The 25,385-nt window shown below is 35.5% G+C and overlaps 1 protein-coding gene across 6 annotated transcripts in view; it reads left to right on the plus strand.

The window, feature by feature from the left end:
* Positions 1-25,385, plus strand: part of USP15 (ubiquitin specific peptidase 15) — a 62,958-nt gene that overhangs the window by 4,479 nt on the left and 33,094 nt on the right. For all 6 annotated transcript variants that reach the window (XM_068998193.1, XM_068998202.1, XM_068998210.1 and 3 more), the window contains exons 2-6: positions 6,583-6,710; positions 9,756-9,886; positions 12,556-12,682; positions 17,717-17,862; positions 20,376-20,437. In XM_068998193.1, the coding sequence (XP_068854294.1) occupies positions 6,583-6,710; positions 9,756-9,886; positions 12,556-12,682; positions 17,717-17,862; positions 20,376-20,437 (594 nt within the window). The remainder of the gene's footprint in view (positions 1-6,582; positions 6,711-9,755; positions 9,887-12,555; positions 12,683-17,716; positions 17,863-20,375; positions 20,438-25,385) is intronic.

Here is a 25,385-nt window from a genome sequence, read left to right on the forward strand (position 1 = left end):
ATCTTGATGAACAGACATCTGTAGCCCTGCTTAAAAACCCTACAGTGCCCATCATTGATGACAGGCTTGATGCTGAAGTGCTTAGCTTTAATAGCATTTTACACTGTGGTCTTCACAGAACTTACTGAGTTGAAAGGGACCCACGAAGATCATCAAGTCCAACTCAGCCTAGCACAGGACATCCCCAAGGGTCAGGCCATGTACCTTTTTCTCAGTACTGTCTTCTCAGTGTTTCCCACATTTCATCATCCATCATTGAGTTGTACATGAACAGAATCTAGATGGAATGTTAATGGAAGATTTTACTTGATTTCACTGAGGGCATGATGACATGTCATGGACTTGCACTTCAATAGTATTTGGAATGATATTCTAAATTATTTTGATAACTTCACAAAATGAGAAACAAGGAACACTGTGTCGGTGTTCCAAGGATAGATTTGGAGTTGGATGGTTTTTTTTTTTCTTTCAAATGAGGTTTAAGTTGCTGATCTTGACTTTTAAACCTTGTGGTTGAAGTTTGGTGTTAGGTTTCTCTCACTGCATAAGGAATGGTGCTGCATGTGACCAATGGTTTACAGAGTTTAATTCTTCTGGACAATACTTAAATAGAGATGAGTAGATGTATTTTTCTTCTGTGAATTGATTAGGTAGAGTGAGAGCATGTTAAAATCATGGTTGCTCCAGGCTTTTGCCTGAAAATTGAAAGTCAAACATTGATTTTTTAGATGATTTTTTAAGGAAAAGTCTTTACTTAAATGGAAAATTTCTAAGGGTATACAGAACACTTACATGGTTGTTAATATAAAGTTCACACTGAAATTTTAACATAAAATTTCACTCCACTTGCTCTGGCTGAATTGTACTTTTTGGTCAGCCTCTTGGTAGTATGGATGAAGAATGTGCTGCTTAGGCTACTGCAGCACATTATGGGTGTGGAGCATGGTGAGCTGTAGTGAGATTTTGATTAGTTGATTTGAAATCTTGGTGCATTTTGTTGAACTAAACTCTTAGTTCTGAAGAGGAATCTGAAATACTTAGACTGTTTTCTTCAAAATGGTAGGTAAACTTATTTTTTTCTCTTTGACCTCTGCATTTTTTTCTTGAAAGATTCTATATTTTGAATAAAAATGGTATAGTTTGTGTGATAGAGTAGAATAGTTGTTACCATTTTGAACTTTAAGAACTTGTTAATTCTGAAAGAAAATTTAATTTGAAGGCATCTATTAATTATGAGTGTATTTAGTCAAGCAATTTTTGTCACCTTAATCAAAGTAGAAATACAAACCCATTCTTACGTTCTTATTTTTATAGTTGCAGTTGTGCAAGAGCAAAAATCAGATGCTGTGCCTTTAAGCAGGAGTCCTAATTTGCTTTCAGCAACACAGTTGTTCCACTTTGTCCTCTGTATTGCTTAATCTGTACTCATGCACAGTAAGGAGAGTAAAAAAAAAAAAAGTCCTCACCTATCTCTCTGGACAATTTGCACAGTTTTACTGTTAAAAGTGAAATAGCTTCTGTTCAGAAGATACGATGTCCCAGCAGTACACAGTGCACGAATGGGTGTCTCTCTGTGAAGTGTCTTTATTGCATATTAAAAGTTTCCTGGTTTGATTTTGAATTCAAAGAGCTGATCTATCAGTCAACATAAATAAATCTAGGTTACATGTTGTTTAATTCTGTCTGTATGTAACAGTCAAAAGAATTCAGAATGGTTTTGACAGCAGTGAGAAATACCAAGATCTTGGTCATACCATTCAGGTATTTTTCTATCAGCTTGGATGTTGAGGTAAAGAATAAATGCTGTTGTACTTGTGTGGTGTTGATATTATGTTAATTAGGCTTATTAAGTCAAAATACGCAGTAAATCACAGGAGAACTTGAATGACATTAAATAGTTACAAACCATGGGAGAATTTTAGAAGTCAGTTAATAAGTTTCCTGATAGTACTTTCTTTTGTTCCGTGAACAATGTCCATGTGGTCATGCAGCTGTGAAATTTTAACACTTCCATAAACTTATAATTTATTTTTATTATTTGTTGATTTTTTATTTAAGAAATGAAGGTGTATTTACAAGTGTTGTAGTAGCTTCATTTTTTTTTTGTACTTGTAAGTTAATGTACAAAGGCTGTAAGTAATTCCTGTTTTGGGCTGCCCTAAGTCTCTACAGTTGATCATTTGGTCATACATAAGGATACGGTCTTCTCTGGTAAATTTGAGTGACCCAGTTTGATTGGGTTTGCATGGCAAGGTGTTGGTAGCAGGGTTGCTACAGGGGTGGCTTTTAGGAGAAGCTGCCAGAAGCTTCCCCTATGTCATGCAGAGCCAATGCCAGCCGGCTCCAGATGGACTGACCACTGGCCAAGGCCAAATATCCCAAATTGAAAGGGACCCATAAGGGACATTGAATCCAACTTCCTGTTCTTTGCAGGACTGCCTAAAGCTAAACCATATGGCTAAGAGTGTCATCCAGGTGATCCTTGAACTGACAGGCTTGGTGCTGTAACCATTTCTCTAGGGAGCCTGTTCCAGTGACCAGCCACCCTCTCAGGCTTTTCATGATGTTGAGTATGAACTTCCCCTGTTGCAGCTTCATTCCATTTCCTGATGTTTTATTCCATTATCTGGTATTTCAGAGGACTCTAGAGTATAAATTGTCCCTTGTATATGATAATCCATTTCAGGCAGGCAAGAAACATTTTACAGAAGATAGCAGATATATCTTATGAAACAATCTGAAGCTCTGCTCAGAAGTAAACACTGGATAGTGAAGTAGGCCCCCTTGAACACATTCACATGTTCTATAGTTTTTGATTCTACTTGCACAAAGAAAAATTTAAGTATACATAATATAACCAAGAAAAAAACTTCTAAAGCTAATTAAACTGTACAAATACTTCCAGTATGATTAATACTGAAAATTCAATATTTGAGTGTAATTTTCACCAAATGGTACATGCATGTTTTTGCTTACTTTTAAGTAGAGGTTTGGGACTATTCCAGTGTTTTATGTTATCAACCAGTTGGCCTGAAGTGACTTGGTTGTACTATTTTCTTCAAGCAATTTGAGGTTACTTATTTATTTGAAATGTCTATAAATGTCAGGTATCTCCTGCTTTAGAATTAACCAGTTCATTTTGCTGTGCAGATGTCTTAGTTTTTAAGGTTTGTCCCTCAAAGCAGAATATCTAGAAATTTGAGACTGTTCTTGTCTTTAATCTTTATTACAAATCCTCCAGGTTTGTTTCACCCTGGAAGATGGATTGGTTATCCTGTTCATTAGCTTAACTGATGACATCCTAGAGAGCAGAATTTGTGTTTCCTGGTTGAGTGAAATCTCGATTCTGTCAGATAACAAACATTTCTTAATCATAATTCTAAAAAATGGATAGGCCATATATTTTAACTTCGATGGAGAGTTCTGGGGTAGCCTTCTCGGTGAGTTCCACAGTTCAAGAAACTACTGTAGCATTAGACTCATTTGGAACTCCTTCCTGCATCAGGTAATGGTAACAAAAATAAAGGCCAAGTTTAATATACATATGTTTTAGGTCTCTGTTTTACTAATGCATGGTATGCTATTTTTGTATCTGGGACAACACGCATTACAGTGAAGTGTATCTGGTCCAAGTGCATGCCCCAAGTTTTTAAATATTTTTTTCCTTAAAAAGGATCAGATATCATTTAAGAAATGAGGGTTTAGCAGATGTAGTTCTGTTTACTTGAGCTGTGTATTTTCTTCTTAAATTACTGGATGTCCCTCATAGGTAATATTTAGTTTTCGGGTGTTTGATTTTATCATGGATATTAGAACATTGACGAAAAGATAAATTAAGTTGCCTTCCTATGGTTTTCCTTCTCTTATGCAGATAAGTAGTCTTGTTGGTGACAATGCTATATTGAATGTGTTTGTAGAATCAAAAACTTTAAGTTGTAAATCTCTGATTATTACTTTTCCCATTCATGCTAAGAAGTATGGATTTTAGCTACAGAAGTGCTTTAGCAGATTGATTGATTCCCCTTGTGCTCCTTTTTTTTTTCCTTCCCCTCCATAATCTTTAATGTGGCATATCCTTCTTGCATAAAATGAGGGTAGTATATGGCATTTGAATGCAAATTTCTGGTTTCCCTAATCTTACTGGAAATGTAGTGTTTCATCTCTTGATGAAACTTGCTCTTAAGAGCAAGTTCTTGTAATGGAGTGTTCTGGTTTTGGCCAGGACAGACTTAATTTTTCCACGGTGAGGGCATGGAGCCTGGAGCCCAGCCCCAGGCACCTCCAGGTTGTTATGCTCTACCACCCCCAGGGGTGGGAGTCAAGGGCTCTTGTTTGGGAGAAGAGGAGCGTGGCTTCAGGTTGAGAAAAGGCATGGGGAGGGGGAGACCCATCCACCATTGCTCATTGTCCCCCAGGGTGAGCATTTTGCATGTAAATCGCCCTCTTTTCTCCTCTTCTGTTATTAATATTGTTGCTGTTACTGTTTGTTTTTCTTATCTCATTGCTGTTTCCAGTAAATTGTAGTTATCTCAGCCTGTAATCTCGGCTTTTTGTGGAGGGGGGGAAGAGGAGCAGTTTTTTTGGTTTTGGTCAGAGTACTAAATTGGGGAATACCATTCTTAAACCAGGATAAGAGAGAAGATAACAGCTACTGTGACTATGTTCAATAATGACTCAAAATAGCTGTTCTCACCTGTACCAGATTTCTATTGAAGCAAAAGTAGCCAAATGTGCATTAAAATGTATTAATGTATTAATATGTATAAAACATAGGTATACATGTGCATGCACATACTGCCTGGAGTCGGTAATTCACTGTAAGAATTCACATCTATAGTGTCTGCTAGCATTTTTCAAAATACCTATGTGCATTTTTTTTTTACTTGGCCAAATAAATTCAATAAACCTTTCTTTTCCATGTAATTTCCATGTAATGCATGTTACCTCTGCTTTGTGGTAAAGGAACTTGACTGTGCTGTTTAGTTCTTATCATAATTACATACTTGCATGATTTATAAGTAGGCTTTCAGCTTTCTTTATACAAGAAATATTAAGCTCCTATTTGAGCCTGTAAGTACAAATTCCTAAATGTGAAGGGAAGTGATGAAAGATTTTTTGGACTTCGTGTTAGGAAAGAGAAATGTTACAACATTTCTGTTAGGGGTGACCCTAAAGAGATATTGCACAGCACATTTTGGTTGGTGGCAAAATTAATTGGATATGGAATAAGAAAGCTGATGAAGTGTTGAAATAGATAATGCTGAATATTTAAAATCTAGAACAGTGGACCCCAAGCTTTCTCACACTGTTAAATTTGGTTATCAAAAATTTGTATTAATCACTGTTACTGGGATGTGATAAGACATTTAACACAGAGCATTTGAAAAGTAGAATAATTATACGGGAACAGTAATTTCTTAAGCATTAATTAAAACAAAGGCAGTTTGCCTGTATGATGGTTTCTCTTCTGTGTACAATTGTATCTTCTTAAGATTCATAGTTCATTCAAATGTAGATCAAGAGAATAGAAGCCATGGGACAGGGCTAGCAGGTTTGGTGGTGACTGCATTCATAACCGCATACAGTTACAGCTTTTAGGGAATAGAGCTGGGTGGCTGCAGCAGAAGAGAAAGGGGAGGATGCTGTTGGCCTTAGGTATGTTCATGAGAATGAAAACTTAGTGTATAAAGCAAAAGGCAAGGGCATGTCAGATTAATCAAATTCAGCTTCATCCTGAGGTAGTAGCAAAAGGTTTGGGACAGACCAGGCAGAAGAAGATGAATGCTTTTAGGAAGGAGAAATAATGCATATGGTATCTTAAAAAAAATTAAAATCTGAGCATCACTGAACAAGTTTGGTATCTTGATCTTAAAGAAATTCTGGCCGAAAAGGTATAAAATGTACGTATCACAGGACTTCGTAAAAGCCAGGCTGTGACAACAGTTTAATCTGGACAGAAATACTGTGGAGCTGAGATTAGAGATATAATCGCTTTATATGGAAGTATGATGTTGATAATGATTTGTAGGAGGAACATCTAGTCCTCCATCAAAAGCAGAGCATTTACCGCTTGTGTTGATGTTGACTCAGAGGAGGAAAACACCGTCTCTGGTTCTTGACAAGGTATCAGAGTTCTGAAGTTTTTTAAGTTGCATATGACTGTTATAAATAAAACTCCAGCAAGTAGACAAGTCTTCACTGAAAGTTCTCTCTCACTTTCTAAAAGGTCTGTCTAATTATAGAGATTTAACTTGAATCTCCCGAATTTGAAAATCAAGAACAGCAATTAAAGATGACAATCGTTCATGCTAAAAAGGGAAATGTTTTTTCAACTTGCCATTTCTCAGCCTCTTACACGTTGTATTGGCAGTCTTGCAAAACTGTACATGGCACTGTTACTGAGATCTTTATTTGACCACAGTTGAAGTCCTCACTGGTAGGGGAGATGCTGATAATGGTTAGCAGAACAGAGAGAAAAGCATTGTCATTTCACAAGACTGATGAATGCTGGTGCATTATCATGAATGAGGTAGGAAGTAGTAGCATCCCAGTAATTAATATATATGTCTTCTTCCTTTTAAGGTATCTAGTGGATAGTCGCTGGTTCAAACAGTGGAAAAAATATGTTGGTTTTGACAGCTGGGACAAATACCAGATGGGAGATCAGAATGTGTACCCTGGTCCTATTGATAACTCTGGACTTCTCAAAGGTAACTGCTTCTTACTCTGAAATAAGCCAATAGTACATTAAGTGCAAAATTGTCACAGGTAGTTCATCTTTTGAAGTTGGCGGTGTAAATGAACCTCATCATATATAAAGGTAAAAATTTTGGTTTCTTTTCAGACCATGACAAGGGAACTGGATTAGATTTCCCTAATGAATCACAATTTTATAAATACAATTATTGGAACTTCTTTGTAATGGTAATAAAATATGTAATAATGTACAAATTCCTGGTTTGTAATGAGATTTTGGGTTATCTTGAGAATTGAAAATTAGTCAAGTTGATAAAAGGTAGCTTGAGTTCACCATGATTTCCCTTTTTTTGGTAGCTTAACCAAATTGGGTGATTTAAAATAAGACACTTAAGTTGAGCTCTAAAACTTCCTTCTGTAAATGAGCCCCAAGCCCTTACTTTAGTTCTGGAGCAATTGAAGAAGTGGTATTATGTAGTTCAGTGACTTTCACACAACTTGTTTGAAGTGATAGAGGATAATTTCCTATTTTCTTTATGGTCTTTTAAGTATGTTAAACTCTGTCACTGCTGTAATTATTCAAGTCTGACTGACTTTTGCTGAACGGTAGTCAAATTTATGAACACAGGTCTCAATACTTTCCCACATATTTTAATGTTCATGTCAAATTCTGTATTTAATGTTCAGCAACAAAATACTATTAAAGATGTTAATATTTGATCTGCAAAGTCTAGCAGATACAAAATTGAGCACGTAATTGCTTTTCTTCTTTGCAGTTACAGGTAATGTAATAGTACTGCATATTCTATTGGCACATAGTAATACCTTTTTTCCAACTTCATGGGGTTCATGATGAACTCTTGACTTTCTTAATTCAAAACTTCTGTAATTAGTGTCTCATTATTTTACGATTCAATGTTAAAGATGATTGCATCTTTCATAAAACTTGTCATACCATGTTTTACTGATTGTCGGTGTGAATGAGTGTGTATATCTGACACTGACCAGTGCCTTTGTAGAAGGTGCTGTATTGTTGTATACATCTATATGTTCTCTTCCATCCAGAAACTTCAGGGTGTTTTTGTTTCAGGTGAGTATTATGTTTTGTTTTCTGGAACATGAGGTCTTTTGTACGTTCTTGTAGTAAATCTTGCAGTGAGGCAGGGATGTTCAGGTGGTACATCTCAGCTGACATCAGATGTAGCAACATCTTTTTATCCTCAGTGAGGTGACGTCAGCTTGTTCCCTCTTCTGTGCCTTTCCTTTCAAAAATATGATTTCTAGTTTTGCCAAACTGTTCATCTGTACCATTTATAACTTAATCTACATACATGTTGAGATTATGTTTAAAGTTACTGTTGTTATGAAGCCTACTTCAAGGTTAGCTGTCCAAATTTGAAGTCATGTTAGCCATTTTCCTAAAAGCTCCTGAAAATGTGTATTCTGTTGTATTTGACACTACCAGTGCCCCTTTCAAAATAAACAATATCAGAGTTTGTGAACTTCACTATTTGCTCATTCATGGTTCTAAACTAAGGCAGTGATTCCATGCATCCTGTTACCTTCCAACATCTATCCTTTCTGTGTAAAGGTAGTTTTAATAAGGCCATTAGTGCCCGCCAGATAGTAGCTTTCTCTTTCACCCACTGCAGAGCAGCAATCCTCTGTACTAGGTTTTACATGTAGCATAAACTCAACCTGAAAATGCTTGGATTTTAATCTTGTCTTTGACACATAGTATGCTGTAGTTGCTCTCTTGCTACTCTCCTTAAAAATGTGCATCAGATATAAAGAATAAAATAATCTCAAATGGGCATGCTTACTCAAATATTCTGCAGTGTAATGCAGTGATAAGGAAAACAGTAACTGAATTCATGAAAGACTGATTCTAGGAAACTGAAGCAGTATGTTGTGCTTATATTACTTCAGTGCTTCTCCATTGTTTCCAGAACATTTGGATGTAGTGAGAGCAATGAAAATGAACAGGTAGAGATTTCAGTTAATCTCAACATGGGCAAAAAATGTTGAAAGTGATGGAATGCACGTGTCATCTTCAAAAGAAGAGATACATAGTCAAAGAGGGCACAAGGAAGTAGTTACTTAGAGTAGCTGATTGTTCATCATAGAAAACAGTGTTGTATATGAGGAACTGAATTGTCAGAGTCAGGCTTACCTGTTCAATGGTTCCGAAAAAAATTATACTAGAAGAAATGTTGGTATTTGTAGAAGGAGGTGATAGAATCCAAATTGCACCTTCTCACTATGTAAGATCAGTGCAGAAATACCATATGAGTCTTGTGAAGAGTTACGTAGACCTGAAGATGTGCTTGTGGATTTCTCTGCACACTGTGCTCCCAGTTATAATGTGATACTTCCAGATGGAAAGACAGCTGCTCTAAATGTGAGGCTCACAGTGGCTCACATCTGGAATCACCTCCTAGGCCTAAAAGATAACTGCTAGTAATAAGGATTGAACCAAAGCTAAAAGCATGCTAGTTACCTGAAGAGATTCCAAGTTGTGCTTCATTCAAGTGCGGCATCTCCCCTTCTCCGTGAAAAATTTTGTAGTGACTGTTTCCAGAGCACATAGGATCTTTTAAATAGGAGGTTGTACCATGCTACTTTCCTAGTCTGATGTGGGGTGAATGACTCAAACTTTGTCTTGAATCTACAGTTAACTAACTACTCATTCTCATTTTCAGTTGTGGATGTATCGATGATGATGTGGGAATATGTGTGAAGTGAGTGGGAGAAATAAATTGGTTTCTTTGAAAGCTAGGATGGTGTATGATAACAAACTAGGTGCTTATAGTTGCATGGGGATATGAAGTTGTCACTTGGGTTCCTGAGTAAAGGAATATCGCCTGTAGTAGGTGTGCTATGCATGAACTGGATAGTTTGCTTAAATAATTTCAGAAGACTGGTTTTGAACACCATAATACTGGTAACATAATTGTGACTCTGAAAATATTTTGTCTGCTGTTTATATGAAAAATGTTATATTAAGAACTCAAGTACAGAATTACAGTATTCAAGTGACAATAATCTTTCTCTTATAGATGGTGATTCTCAGTCTCTCAAGGAACATCTCATTGATGAGCTGGACTACATCCTTTTGCCAACTGAAGGCTGGAATAGGCTAGTGAGCTGGTACACACTTATGGAAGGTCAAGAGCCAATTGCACGCAAGGTACTCTTTAATTACCTGCTGGGATGAATATGATTCACATGAAGTCCTGCAAATATACAGGAGTTGCACAGGAATTTATGAACAGACTTTTAAGTCCTGGCCTATAATATTAATACAGACAACTCCTGCTTTAGTTGCTTATTGATATCTAAGTTTTACTCAGATTTTTGAGGCTTAAGTTTATAATATTGGGAAAGGGGGATACAAAGGATATAATACTTTCTTATTCTGGAATTAAGTCCTTTTAATAAATATCTCAAGAAGAATTTGCTTTATAAGCTTGTAAGGCTATAAGTGCAAATGGTTTTGTAATTCAGTAAATAACTCCAGAACTGTATTGACTATTGTTAGTGGAAAGCCTAGCTCTAATAATGTTAACGTTGGTGGAGTAATTGGTAGTTTCTTTTCTGATAAACACTCCGTGCTCAGCTGCTTGCTAAGGCAGTTATTCTTCAAGCAAAAAGCTTACCTCAACACAAGTGGTAGTCCCTAGTATGGTGGATAGTGTGACCTTCCATCAATATGAGATACTTAAAAATTACCATCTTTAAATTTGTTTTTGTTTGCTCCAGCACGTAACACCCTTACTATTAAGGTGATACGACATTTCACCAGTTTATTGATCATACAATCTTTTTTTGTTTGTGTTATTTCTTAAGATTTTCAGGTTAGGGATTACAGTTGCATCCTCACTGGACTGAATTACTTAGATTTTAAAATACATTTTGGTATGTTTATCCCTTCTATATTGACCACTAGGGTGTATTCTTCCAGTTACAGGATCTTAATTTTAATTCTTTCAAAATCGCTGAAAAAATATTAGGCTTAGAATTTAGTTTTATGATATGTGGTGTAATACAGCTTTTGTTTCCTTCTTGTGACATGAGTATGGTCTAACTGCATGCATGCTGGCTGCTTACTTGAAGTCCACTGTTCAAATATATGGTAGATACAGCTGTAGAAACAGTTTCAAGTCTTCAAATTTCATTTGGCCAGCAACAGGAGTTTGTTTGATGGTTTTGTAACATTTTCTTTAATACGACAAAATAGCTGTTTGGTTTTTGGTTTTGTTTTAAAGAGACATCCCTGAAATGTCTCTGTCTTTTTGTCTAGATCTGTTAGAGATGAAATCCATTAAAATAACTCTCCTTCTTTAAAAATATGTTACCAACTTGTTACTGTTTTTTCTGAAGATGGATTTCAGCAAACTGCATACTCTTCCATCATCATGGTAAAGTAAAAAGTCTGTAATTTTTTCAGTTTGGGAGGAAGATGGAAGGAGATAGAAGTGAAATTAGAGTAACTTCTGTTCCACTTGGAAGTAGCTAACTGGAAAAATACATGTAGTATAATGAGTGGCCAGGTAAACTGGCATAGCTTTGTTATTTTCTGCCAGTATGAACAGCAGTTAACTCTCAGAAGCATATTCCTGTTCGGCATTTTTGTTTCTGATGCTTTTGTCATTCATTATTATTTTTCCTGTGTGCCTTTATTTTTTTTTTCCCGTAAAGGTGGTATTATACTTTTCTTTCATCCCCTTCATTACATCAACTATTTTTGAAATGTGGATCCAGATTTTAAATGGATAAAATACTGTACTTGTCTACATCAAGTAATGTTAAGACTTCTTGTAACTGGTTGTACTACCACTACAGTGTCAGTTTTTATTCTTAGAAATGTCTTAGCCATACTGCACAGTTTTGTTTACTGCCACTATTTTGTTGTGACTCTAGTAACTGAAAACTACTAAGCTGCTCAAATTAAGATTCATTTTTATTTAAGTGTCATGACTGATAGTCATTAAAGCTAAGGCAAGCAATGAAATAATTCACTAATTTCTTCATTTTTTTCCTATGGCTCATGCATATAAGTTACATTTGTACAGCAGATAGCAGATCTCTCCTGGCAATTAGCTGGTGGCTTTTTTTTTAACCATATTTGTCAGATGTATCACATATCAGGCTGATGGTTATTTTTGGAGCAGTCTACATGACTAAGTGTACTGCAGTTACACTTTGGAAGATCAAAGGGAAAAACATTTAAGAGGTGACCCTGAATATTTTTTCTACATTTTACTTTTATTAAAGAACAAAAAAATCCTGTATATTTAACTATTCCATAATAGGTGTTTAAAAAATGAACATATAGTAAACAACTGTAATGAGTAGGTCAAATTTCAAATGAATGTATTCATTATTGGAATGTAAGTGGAAGATTTGTAGGTTTTGTTTAAATATGTGGTATCCAGATTTTATTAGTGTGTATTCTTTTTTTGATAAATGTTCTTTAACTGTGAAAACTAGTTCTTGATGTTCTGAGGAAGTAGTATACAATGAATGTATTTGGAAATAAAAATAGCTTTGTGGTTTTTTTACATTTTGATCAAATACCTTTGGATTAAGGTTTCATATTTGTGATTTCTACTGTACTTAACACTTTGAAAGTCATCATGTTATACACAGGTAAGACAGTCTTCATCATGGAAAAATGTACTTTCGATTTTACTGTATTTCTAAGAAGTTATAGGAGAACTTTAGTTCTAATTTTTTGCATTTATCAAGTGTCTTACGTTCCCTGAACTTCAGTGTCTTGAAGAGTTGTCAAAAATGTTTTAAAGCATGTGTATATGAAAACATAGACTGATAACGTGATCCCGTTCTGTTTTTCAGGTTGTTGAACAGGGTATGTTTGTAAAGCACTGCAAAGTAGAAGTATATCTAACAGAATTAAAACTGTGTGAAAATGGAAATATGAATAATGTTGTCACACGAAGATTTAGTAAAGCTGATACAATAGGTATGCACAACGATTTTCTAAAAATAAATGATTGGTACTTGTATGTGGTAGCAAGTTCTGAAAATAAGTCTAGATAAAATGATAGATGGGTATTTTGACCACTAAAAACAATGGGAGTAGTTTTATTTGGGTCAAAGTTAAAAGTTAACAAATTGGAATATTGAGGGGGTTTAATACAATTTTAGCAATATAATTATGTGTTTTATTATCTAAGCATCTGTATTAACTTTAGAGGTTTGAGCTTTTAAGAATGCGAATTGTGTGATGTTGTTTATTGGATTTCATAGTACTTTTTCTTGGCTTTTGATGTTTAAGAAATATATTTTTTTTGTGTTTCATTAGCCAACATGTTCTAGTCATATATATGAAGAGAAGGGTATATTACAAAATACAAGAAAGAATTTAATTAATAAATCAATGGCTAAAGCTGACCTACAAAGGCAGTACTCTTTGGGTAGTGAAATAGCAGGCCAGGCACAATCTTTTACAGTAATTGAATCCTCTATTAAACCTTTAACTTAGCTTTATTTGTATTTGTTTTGATTGCTCGTTGAGCATTCTGTCATTGTTTGAAACAGTATTTTGATAAGATATTTGACTTTGAAAATAACAATCAGAACATTTTCAAAGATATTGCTACTCAATTTTTGGTGTATTTGTCCATGTGTAGCTGACATAAGAGTCTTTCAATCGTCTGTATTTGTGCAGTTAGAATTGTACTCTATGCCCTTGACACTGTATGCCCAGCCATCACTTTGTTTACATTTGTTGACAGCGGTGTACATTTTTTAGCTTTTGCTTCTCTTTACATCATGAGTAGTGACTTATACTTACCAGCCTTTAATTCTTTGCAGATTTCTTGCTTTGAAGCAGTCATTTTACTTTGTTAAATTTCAATATTTAAGTTAGAAAAAGAATCACCTGCTTGTACAGAATGAAAACTTAAAAATTGTGAAAATTCCCCTCAAAACAAGGTTTGTTGTATGTTAATTTGCCTTTTTGAGGTCTGGTTTAACTTGGGAAGTTATACTTCATTATTTTCTGAAAAAAACAGAAACTTGGTAAAAGCAATTTAACATTATCCTTCCCTTAGGACCAAATGCAAGCTATTTTGCAGCTATACTGAATTTAATTGTATTGCTGAAATTATAGGTAATGGATGAATTTTTCTTTCTCTAATCAGTAGCAGGGCATTTTGGAATGTCTGTTGCTTGAAGGTATATTCATTTTTTCTTAGCAAAGAGAGAATTACAATTATTAATGAATTGTTATAAAGCATAATGAGAAGCAGTCAGAGTCACTGGCAACCCCTTTTCAGACACTGGCCTTATTTGCTTCTCTGAAATGTGGATGATATGCTCCTGGAAGCCTTTAAAAACATGCTCTTTCTAAAAGTGAAGCTTCTTGCTCAGAGTACAAAGCAGAGCCATCCTAGCCAGGACATCCAAGAGTATGTACCTTAGAAGGAGAGCTAGAAAAATTCTACCCACTTTAAGAGTAAATAATAACTGATCCCTCTTATCCATTACTAAGATTGTGATTGGTTTTGCTCCCTGCTTCTTACCTCAGGTATATTTAAGGTAGTTCTGGATTTCATCAAATACGCAGCAGAAATGCTCGTTATATCAGTAAACAATATGCAAGAGGGATCTTACAGAATCTTGATTATTTTTTATTCTTCCTTATATTCTCCAGTAAAGGATGTATTTTTATTATGGTTGCAGAAGGATTGTAGTACAGAAGAGTCAGTAACAGCCCCACCGAAGTGAGTAGACATAGGGTACTATGGTCTTTTCAAGGAATTTTAGTTTTTTTATCCACCGTCATTGATTGTATTATTTACTGCCCTCAAAAAATAAGTACAAGGCCTTCCTTAATTCACAAACCCAGAGAAATATCCTAAGTATAATATAATACTCACCTGTCAGTCTTCAGATATGTGTTATTCCTGGAATACCTTTGCTTTTCCACTGAAATAGAAGCTAAGCTAAGCTTATGTCAATAAATTAGTACAAGGTCAGGGGAGACCTAATAATGACAGTCATTCTCTTGTGATGAGATTAGTCTCATGTGATATATTCTTTGGACCTTCTTGGGTACCTCCTGCAATTGAGGACCCTTGCCTTGGAGGCAGTGCATAGTGGCTTTGAGACTGGCTGATGACAAACTCCCTTGGAGGAGAGGGGATTAATTCTAAAAGGAAAATGAGTTAGACAATAGATGTAGTTGAGGCAGCGTTTCAGCCAAGGTGCTGATCCCAGTGAGCATAAGGGCTTCCAGGTGAAAATGAGTTAATGATCCATTTAGGAGTCTTAATCATGTGAAAGTGTGATAGAACTAATCATCAGCCTAATGTGTAAGAGTTTTACAAAACACAAAATGTCAGACTGTCTGTAGCCTTGGTTATGGACAAATAGGAGTCAGGTTGTGTCAGCAATGCCATAAAACAATTCCAAAACTGAGCTAATAAACTTCATCGCAGATTACACTAGTGGGCTGTGCATCTAATAGACTTTTGCTAGTAAATTGTCTTAGCAAATGGCATTGATTCATCTCTCCCTTTAATCTGCTGCAGAATACAGGAGTGTAATGCTTGCCACCCTTGAGGACTATTTATTCTGGAATCAGTGACTTACGACTAACTTCTTTATGAAGGAGGGATTACTGTTTCATAGTTCAGACTGACATTTTAACATTAACTTAACACCCAAGAGTTTCCTTTAGCCAGCATTTGTGATAGTGCTAGCCTTTAGGAGCCAGAATGTGTTTGTATTAGGATCCACTGAACTTGTTCAGCATCTCATCAATACTGTTCCAGGTAGTCTTTTGAAATAGTCCTTAAAGCCTGCAGTTGTTTTTATGGATGAGCTGTATGATTTTTAACAGTATAGGGTATTATCTGTATGGGAGCTGTAACTTTTAACTCTCAAATTGAACTATCTCAAATTGTGGGTATACAACTGATGGAGTGATGGCAGTTCTTCCTCTTTGAGACCCCATGCTAGTAGTACTCATCTCATACATTGAATGTATGTAACTCCCCAGGGAAATGTTGGAGTCACCATCCCTGGAGGTGTTTGAGAACTGACTGCATGTGACAGTGCTATGATTTAGTTGATATGCTGGTGTTTGGTGGAACGTTGGATTCAATGATCATGGAGGTCTTTTCCAACCTTAATGAATCTGCGATTCTGCTGGAGAACCCCATACTCAGTGTGCCTCAGACAATACCTATTTGATACATTTTGATTTATGGTGGAACAGGCACTTTCACTTTAGTTCATAAGCCAGCTCTCTAGTAATACTTGATGGGGACAGGAGGAAGAATTATAAAGTGTGCGTTGGTTATATGTTCATGGAAATACATAAAAGAATCTTATTTTCACAGTCTAAAAATTGGCATAATAGTCAAGTGGAACATGCTCTTTCTAGAGTCTTGGACATAATGTGTAGTCATCCAATAGGATTGATTCTTCCTGTCTTGTAATAGTTCTCTTAGCAAAGCTGGAATATGTTAAAAATTAATATCATAAATGTCAACTTAGTACTTGAGAAGAAAATGACCTGCAATGCTCAGATAATTAATCGCCATGGTATTAGTAAGAATGAAGAATTACATTTTGTAAATTCTTCTTTTAGTGAAAGTCATTGATAAATCTAGATTGTCTACTTTTTTTACAAGATTGTTGCTGACTAGATTCCTTCTTATGTTCAGATGTAGTTATTTGAATTCATTGGTTGAGAATTTATTGAGACAGTACTCAATTTTTTCTTTTGGAAGCCAACAAATCAAATAAGTCTGTTGCCTTTTTGATATCACCTACCTTGCCTACGTATCATCTCTGTTACCAAAACAGATGATCCAGTCTAACACTTGCTTTCAGACTAAAATGTGTGATAACTAGTATAGAAACAAATTGTATTCAGTTGTCTACTATATCTACAAATTGCCCGTTGTCATACATTTCAGAAGCCAGTGGCTGGACTTCTGCAAGGTACTTTTAAGTTTCGGGTCTCAATTTGGCTTTTCTTGTTTAACCTAGTGGAACAGGCAGTCTTGAGTAAAAGGGAGGAAGAGAACCTGACACACTAATGTTTTATCCTTAGACTTTGGAGGAATGTCTTTCAAAGAGCTTACAGGGCCCATTTCTATAATAGTGCTTTCAGTGATCATCATGGATAAAGTGTACATTTCCTGACTCCTTTTTTGTGTTCTGTGTTAGCTGTTATGAGACATAGCTTCCATGGCCCTTTTTGAGTCTTATCAATTAAAAAAAGCAGCTGAGTGGGATTGCTATGATACATATTAGTTAAAAACCCCAACTCTTTAATAAACTCTACTTTTGTATGAGGAGAATAGAGTTGATTAAGAACTGCTTAAACTTCAGTTGTAGATAACTGTAATGCTACCTTAAAATTATGTAGCACTGGTTATATTTCTGTCAGGTAGAGCAGGAGTTGGTAGACCTTTTTGCTTTAAATCATTCAGGGACAGAAGATCTTTCCTCTTTCTTTTAAAATAAATTTATGCACTTCAGTTTTACAGAGTAGTTTTTAATTTCTGTGGATACGTGAATTAAACTTCATGCATGATTTATATATTGTGGTTAGTGCTAATTGCACTCATGGGTAGAAGAGTAAAAACTAAAAAGGGTTTGATTTAGGGAGAGGAACAGAATGACTTGCACTCCCTGCACCTGATTTTGCTACCAGTCTCACTTGTGATAATTTGCTACCTCCCCGCACTGAGTCTCTGTTAGCACATTCAGAAATGAGTCGATGGCTCCTGTCTGTTATTTATCAAGTTCTCTTTATTTGGTCTGCCTTGCTAAGGGATTCAGTCCTCTGACTGTTTCCATTTTAAAGGCAAGCTAACTACCAACTTCCTGCTTGTCCTACAAAATTATGTAGTTGCATGGCAATTTCTACAGTTTCGTTCATATTTTGAGTATGAGGAGATGAATTCTGATGCTTTATTTGACCTTACACTGTGTACTGAAATGTTAAACTTGTGTTCTCTCTCTAACAAAACAGATACAATTGAAAAGGAGATAAGAAAAATCTTCAATATTCCAGGGGAAAAAGAGACCAGATTGTGGAACAAATACATGAGTAATACTTTTGAACCTTTGAATAAACCAGACAGTACCATACAGGATGCTGGTTTATACCAGGGACAGGTACAGTGAAATATTATTTCTCTTCTTGTATATGTTTATCTTTTTGCTCCTGAAAATGTAGCTGTACCCAATGATTTTTACTTCTTTTTAAATGAAAATTGCCTCTTGACATATTGTGTTAGGGATAGAGGATTTTATAAACAAATTTGTTGAAATTAAAGTAGTTTTTGTGTGTGTTTTCAGGATTAAAGATTTAACTCTCTTGGTGAATTAAAACTAAAATTCTAAATATACTTCTAAATTTTAAATGTTATGCTTACCAATTTTATGAAGTTGCTGACATGAATTTGGTAAAATCTGAAATTAAAAAATTATTCCTAGGATCTGGGATATGTTCCTGTAATGAAACCCAAAATTTGAAGACCTTTTTAGGTATTCTAGAAGAATGTCTTCTATTCAGATTCCACTGTCTAGATTTCACATACAAAATAAGAAAAAATAAAAATATTTTGATAAGAACAACAGAGGCTTGTAAACCTGCTTTAATATGAGACAATATCATCACTTTAAAATCATCACTTTATAGGGGAATTCCTCACAAGATAATTTTTTTACTTTTCCAGATGAATGTAAAGAACAAACATTAAATGTTAAGCTACAAAATATGAATGTAAACAGATCGAGTAATTGCATTGGTAGAAAAAACTTCTCAGATTGTTACACTGATTCTTCAGTCTTCAGATAGAGTTGAATGTTTTTTCAAGAGCTGTAGTTCATGCTGTCATGCTACAAATGTGGATGGATGAAATTTGATGACAGTAATTTTAGTCAAGATTATGTTAAAGTATTTCCTTTTGCCTTGAACTATTTGACTCTAACCTACTTACCAGCAGTATTTATGCTGTGTTTCAGTTTTCTTTTATGGCATGGAAGGTAGCTAATCAGTGCACCAAAATAGCTGCTTGAACTATTGTGTCCTTTAGCTTCATGCTGCATGCACTTAAACTGTCACACAGGTAATTTTAACAATGCAGAGGTCCTACTGGAAGAGCCCACATCTCCCATAAAAGATTCACATCAAAGATGTAACTTGCAAATTACCTCTATCCCAGTGAAACATTAACTGTGAAGCAAACATGGTCTCATAAAGCTGTGACAAGGTCTCTAGGTGACATTTGTACTTTGAGCAAAACAAATACTGTTTAAAACAGAGTTTAACCATGGTTTCTGAAAATGCTAAATGTCGTGTTAGGCCATATGTGTTTGGTCAGTTGCACTTGCTGACATACACGGTTATTTTTCTTGCTGAGCTTCCTAACCTAATAATAGTTACTCTATTACAGTCTGTCTAACCTAATAGTTATAATAGTGTATGCGATTGAGTAAATTAATGCTTTGAATTTATCAGTTGATTTCTGAAGTGAGCCTTTAGGGATTCCATTGAACTCTTCAGTCTAAAACTACGTTTTATTTAGTAATCTAATCTCTGAGAGCCAGTCAAGGAAGTATGGCAGAATCAGTCTTTCAGCATCAATGACCAAGGATAGCAGTCTGCTCTGTTCCTGATAAAAAGCTGGTCATGATAGAAGGCTTGTTTCCAATCTCATGCTCTTGTGTATGCAGACTGAAAATATGATTACATCTTCAAGTGGCTTATACATAAGGTTTTGAGCATTAGTATGTATGTGAATTTATGTCACTGTGTAGACACATATAGGCACAGCATGGCAGTTAATTAGAGTCCTGAAACATCGGTGTACAGTTGTGCAGAATTAGTTGCATTGGAAGTGGGGAGTTGGATTCAGCTTAAATATTGGAGTCTAGTTGCCATTTCAAAGGATCTAGATATCTCAGCTGTCAATCCAGAAAAAGGCATGAGCTGTTTGTAGGTCCTGTGTCATAACTGCCAGTGCAGGGCAGATACCTGAAATACCCAAAGGAGTTTCAAATGACACCTGATGCCTGTGTTTGGGACTGAGTGTTCTGTACTCCTTTCTGTACCAATAACAAATTGAACAAAATTGATTTCATTAGCCAACTGTCCTGTTGAAAAAATAATATTAGATAAATGCTTTGGTAAAACACATAGGAATAACCATACAGGTATGATTTTAAGGCTGTCAGTGCAGAAAATAGTTTTGTTTGGGTGTTTTGGTTTGGTTTTTTTCTTACTGATCTGTGTGAGGCAAAATTCTTTCAGGAATGTCCTTTCCTTAACAGGGCTGTTGTATAGACATGTGATTTCTATAGATTCATTTAAACATTGCAAGTCATCTTCTGACCTCTTTGAGAGATAAGTGGCTTGCCATCCATGGATTTTAGAGGAATAGAAATATTAAGTGAAGTGCCTGAAATTGCACAAATTATTATGCGGGGTGAAAAAAGTAGAGAGGATGGTGCAGTGTAATGGATAGAATGTGGAGTGTAATGGAATATTCTTGAATCTCAGTGAACAGTAATTTAAATACCAGTCTTTTCTCGATCACATGTCAGCAAATCTGTTAAAAAGATGGAACAGAAAGGAATCTACTGATATTTTTATTTCAGTTTTCTTATTACACTTTTGGTGGTAGGTCCTGGTGATAGAACAGAAGAATGAGGATGGAACATGGCCAAGAGGTCCTTCAACTCCTAAGTAAGTTATGAATTCCAGTCATGTGATTAACTTCACATATTATTTTGTTTTATGGAAAAAAAAAGTTTCTAAAAGTGGCATTTGATTTTGAAAATCTGCTGAATATACTTGTTGTAAGTGCTGTGCATTGTAGAACATAGCATAATAATGGTGAATGCCTGTATATAGGTTGCTTAACTTTGTTGATTTCAACCAGTGATATATATTATCCTGCTTAAGAATGAAAAAAGAATCCATAGTAGAAAACTGTAAAACTTAGCTTATTTTATTTAGATTTCTGTTTAAAAGCACAGTGTATGTGTTAGGTCAACACAGATATGTGTATTTTATCAGTATTTTTCTTATATGTAAATATTTTCATGGACAGGTTGTTCCTTTTGTCTCCAGAGCACAATATTTACCCATAAAGTTTATTTAAATTGCAGCCTACATTACCATCCTGTGGCTTTTGCTCTTTGTTGGGTTGTCATCAGTTAATGCAGGACAATGTTGGTTTTGTTTTCTGGTTTTCCTACTGCTGTTATCAACAGCACGTTGATAGTGGCAAGTGAATAGAAGGACATGTGTGTTTTTCTTCATTTAGATGGATAAACTATTTCTAGTATTATTTCCAGTATCTAAATCATGTTCTGTTGGTTTTGAAGAACAGCTGGAACCAATTAATTAATATGATGTCAGCCTTACAAATCGTTAACTGTGTTTTTTGCCTTTGTTGGCTGGTTCTTGATCATACCTTTCATTTAAAAGTTTAAGTTCTTTTAAGTTCTGTTTATTCCTTTTAAGAATATGCATGCATGTAATCAAGTGTCACTGTTGTTCTGAAACATTTTTTTAGTATCATTGCTTATCATTTGAAGGACAGCGTTTGGTTTTTTATCTCAAGCACTTATATTTGGAGCACTAGTTTCTATTAAGTTATTTAATGAAGTCTGAATTCAGTTTAAGATTAGTATGAACAGTATAATCTTGCTTAACAAGATGTAACACAAAGGATTGAGAATGTGGAGCAACAGAAAGAATGGGATGCTAAGTATTTGAAGTTTAATCTCTGATCTCAAAAAGCATCTAGTAGAAATTTAAATTCTTGGTCAAATTTTAGATGCAGATTTCAAAGGTTAAAAGAACTTACATAACTCATTGTCATGGATTCTTTTGGAAGTCTTGGTTGGAAAATATTCTGGTGATGGTATCTGCCTTTATTCTGTCAAACTTCTTTTCCATTTTATAGAAAGCATTCAGGAGAAGTATATAAATTAAAGAATGTCTCCTGAAAAATGCTTGATCTGGAGACAAGTGAAATAGTAATTGAGAATGCTGGTGTCAGAGGAGGCTGTAAGTAAAACAAAAATGAGGATGCATAGTTTTACTGTGAGGTTGGGGTATGGTTTTGAGATCTGGCAGCTATCAGAAAGTTGGGAATTTGATATTCAAATACACTGTAAAAATTGAAGGTTTGCAAAATTTAGTGAATTCAAATAGCAACTGTCAACAGGCAGTAATAGGACAGGTTTTTACACCTGTTTAAAACTTCATGAACAATCTAATAAATGTTTAAAGGGATAGAAATAGTAATCACTTTGGAGTTTTCTGTGTGAGATGCATTAGGAGTATGTTTGTCATCACAAATAGCATATATCCACATACCTTCCTACAGCCTTCTCATTGGTCACACACTGGCTCACACTGCTGAAATTACCTCTTTGTAGTGCTTCTTTTTGAAGAGTACAAATTGTAAACTAATTCTGACATCAAGGTATAAAAGGCCATATTTAGAAATGTCAAAATATAGAATATTGGAAAGCATGAAAGACTATAAAGATTGAAAAGGCAGGATCATTTCAGAACATGAGCTAAGCTTTTCTACAGATTCACAGAATTGTTGAAGTTGGAAGGCATCTCCATAGATTCTCTGGTCCAACCCACTTGCTCAAAGACAGGTCACCTACAGCAGGTTGCTTGGGACTGTGTCCAGTTTTGTTTTGAGCATGTCCAAGGATGGAGGCTATACAGCCTTCCTGTAAACCTATTCCACTGTTTGTTAACTCCTATTTTGAAACAATTTCTTATATTTAGAAAGAATTGCATGTGCTTCAGTTTGTGCACGTTGCTTCTTCTCCTTTCAGTGTATACCACTGAGAAGGGTCTTGCTCCATCTTCTTCATTTCTTCCCACTGGTTATTTATACATGTTGATAATATCACTCTGGAGCCTTCTCTTCTGCAGGCTGAATGGTCTCAGCTTTCAGCATCTCCACAGAGGTCAGATGCTGCAATCCTTGATCACCTGTGTGGTGTCTGACTGGACTTGGTCCAGGATATCTCTGTCTCTCTGGTCCTGGGGAGCCCAGCACTCCAGGAGTGTCTAGCCAGTTCTGAGTGGATGGGAAGGATCACCTCCCTTGACCTGCTGACAGTGCTTTTCCCAGTGTAGCACACTGGGCCAAGGTGTTTGGCCTAAGGACACACTGCTGGTTCACATTCAGCTTTTATCCAGCAGAGCCCCAGGTGGTTCCCTGCCAAGCTGCTTTCCATTCAGTCATCTGCCCACACCCCCTCTTCCTCCCCGTGTGTTGGTTCCTGGGATTGTTCCTCCGCAGGTGCAGGCGTTCGCATTTCCCTTGGGTGGACTTCAGGAGATTCCTGTTTGCTCGTTTTTCCAGCCTTTTGAGGTTTGTCATGACAACAGAAAATACATTGAGACAGTTGAAAATGAGAAACAGTAAGATGGAAAGATGTTCTGCACATTTTCCCCGCCTCTTTTTAGCAGAAGCGTAACAGCAATTTTTGTATTGGTTACTTCTTTTGGCAATTTTTCTGTATTCCTACAACTGGTGATGAATGCTGGCATTTTTTCATGAGAAAGATGTTAAAGGTGTGAGCTTCTTCTGCAAGAAAAGAACTTAGTTACTTCGAAAGTGGCCAGGTTGGGACCTCAGTTCAGTATAGGAAGGAACACTTTCGACAGTGATAATTCTCTTTTTCTTACAAGTATAATGAATTCTTACAAGAAAAAAAGATTATCATCACAATTGTCTCTCCTTTTGAAATTAGAAAGGAGTGATTTAAAGTTTGAGATCGTTTTCATATAGAAGCAGAGACCATGCTGTGCAACTTAATTTCTGCTCTGTGTTCAAACTTGTCACTGTTCGCATTTCTTTTATGTGTACTGTTCTTCTAACTTCTGAATTTAATTAATTTTGGAAGTAATCACAACATCCACTGTAAAAACTCTGTGTGATTTAATGATATCTGCTATTGTATCATGTTTGAATGCTGCATAAAATGTTTGTGAGTCTTGGGATTTTTGTTTGAAAGTATCTGGATGTGGTGTACATTCTTAAATTGTTCGCAGGGTCAGTCAGGTTTAGGAATAGCTGGATTTTTGGCTTTCTCAGGGGTTGTTTGTATCAGCTACTGGCATGTTTTTCGCTCTGAGAGGTTGATTTCTGTGAAACTTTCTCTTTCTCCTGTAATGTCTTAAATGTCATTTGCTCCCAAAAGAGATATTACTTAGTAGTCATTATCATTTTTGCAGAACATTTCTTTTATACTTATCATGTCTGTGAGTAGCTGACTAACATATCTCCTCAGTGTCATACATGTGACAAACTTACATAAACATACAGATCCCAGTTGTTTTGGTAGCTTAGTTGCTGCTGATCCCAGTATTTGAATGAAGACTTGTTATCTTTGTGCAGACTTTTTTTCTTTAATCAGTGTCCTTATATGGGAAATTATTCTGCAGGCAGGAAAAACAACTAAATCTGTTTGAATGGTTTATTATTGTCAAGATGGTGTTTTAAACTAAGATATATTTTAAAAAGGGTCTAAGGCTGTAGTTCAAGTTACTTAAGGAGCTGTACTACAAAATCAAGTTACTTGTGTTTAGGAAAAACTGTTCATCACTTAAAACTTTTCAGCCAATCTGTGATTGTAAAACTTACGGAGAAGCAAGGAACTCAAGTTTTGACATTCCATGGGTTACCAGTTGAATTGCCAGGACAGGGTTTCTGTTAGTTTTCTGTTAAGAAGTTGTTACCTATTTGTATGCAAATATAAAAGCAAGTTAGGGAAGCATACAAGAAAGCTATAAACTAGTAGGTTATTTCCTCTAATACAACACCTCAAAGAGGTGTTGTAGCTGGATATTTTTAGAAAACTTAAAAACAAGTTTTAACTCTACTGATTTCATCTTATTCTTTAAAAATGCTTTCTATATGGTAAAAACTAAGATTTTTTTTATTACCTGTCAATCATATATCTCTGTATGTATAATAAAAGTAATATATTTCATTAATCTAAAAAAACTTCTGTTTTTTAGATTCACTGTGGATTCAGTCATCCTAATCAAATAGCTGGCTCCTTAACATAATTTACAGGTGGCCTGTTGTTAACTTTAAAGCAATTTTTGTGTGTGAAAGGGAATATATTGTTGGTTGGTTAGGGTTTTTTTTGACCGTACAAAAGTGTGAGGCAGTACACATTCATAGCTTATTTCTTTTTCTTCTTATAATAATGAATGTTTTCATACAATATTTTTCACATAGAAAGTTTTTCCACTTTTTTTTTTCTGGTTCAAATTCTATGCCTTTTTTCCTTGGAGGAGCATTAAAGGCCCTTTCTTGATTCTTCTCAGTTACTGGGTTGGACCCCATAATGTTTGTTAAGAGGAGGAAAAAAATGGATAAAAGATGCTTGGCAGTCCTTTTTAAAATAATATAATGCCTGTTCATCCAAGCTTTTTAGGAAAATATATCCATGAATCTCCAAAGGAAAAATTGTGTCTACTGAAATGAGGGGGTTTTTTTCCCTGACGCAATTGATATGCAGACAGGTGTGCCTTTCTGCTGACTTTTCTGTGAGAAAGAGAATTGTGGTCAATAGAGCTGACTGGGGACTTACTCTGATGTCTTAAATTGTATAAGCAAGAGCTGTCAGCTTGTTTGCCA

The sequence above is a fragment of the Aphelocoma coerulescens genome, chromosome 1A (genome assembly GCF_041296385.1).
Source record: "Aphelocoma coerulescens isolate FSJ_1873_10779 chromosome 1A, UR_Acoe_1.0, whole genome shotgun sequence".
NCBI classification, from domain to species: domain Eukaryota; kingdom Metazoa; phylum Chordata; class Aves; order Passeriformes; family Corvidae; genus Aphelocoma; species Aphelocoma coerulescens.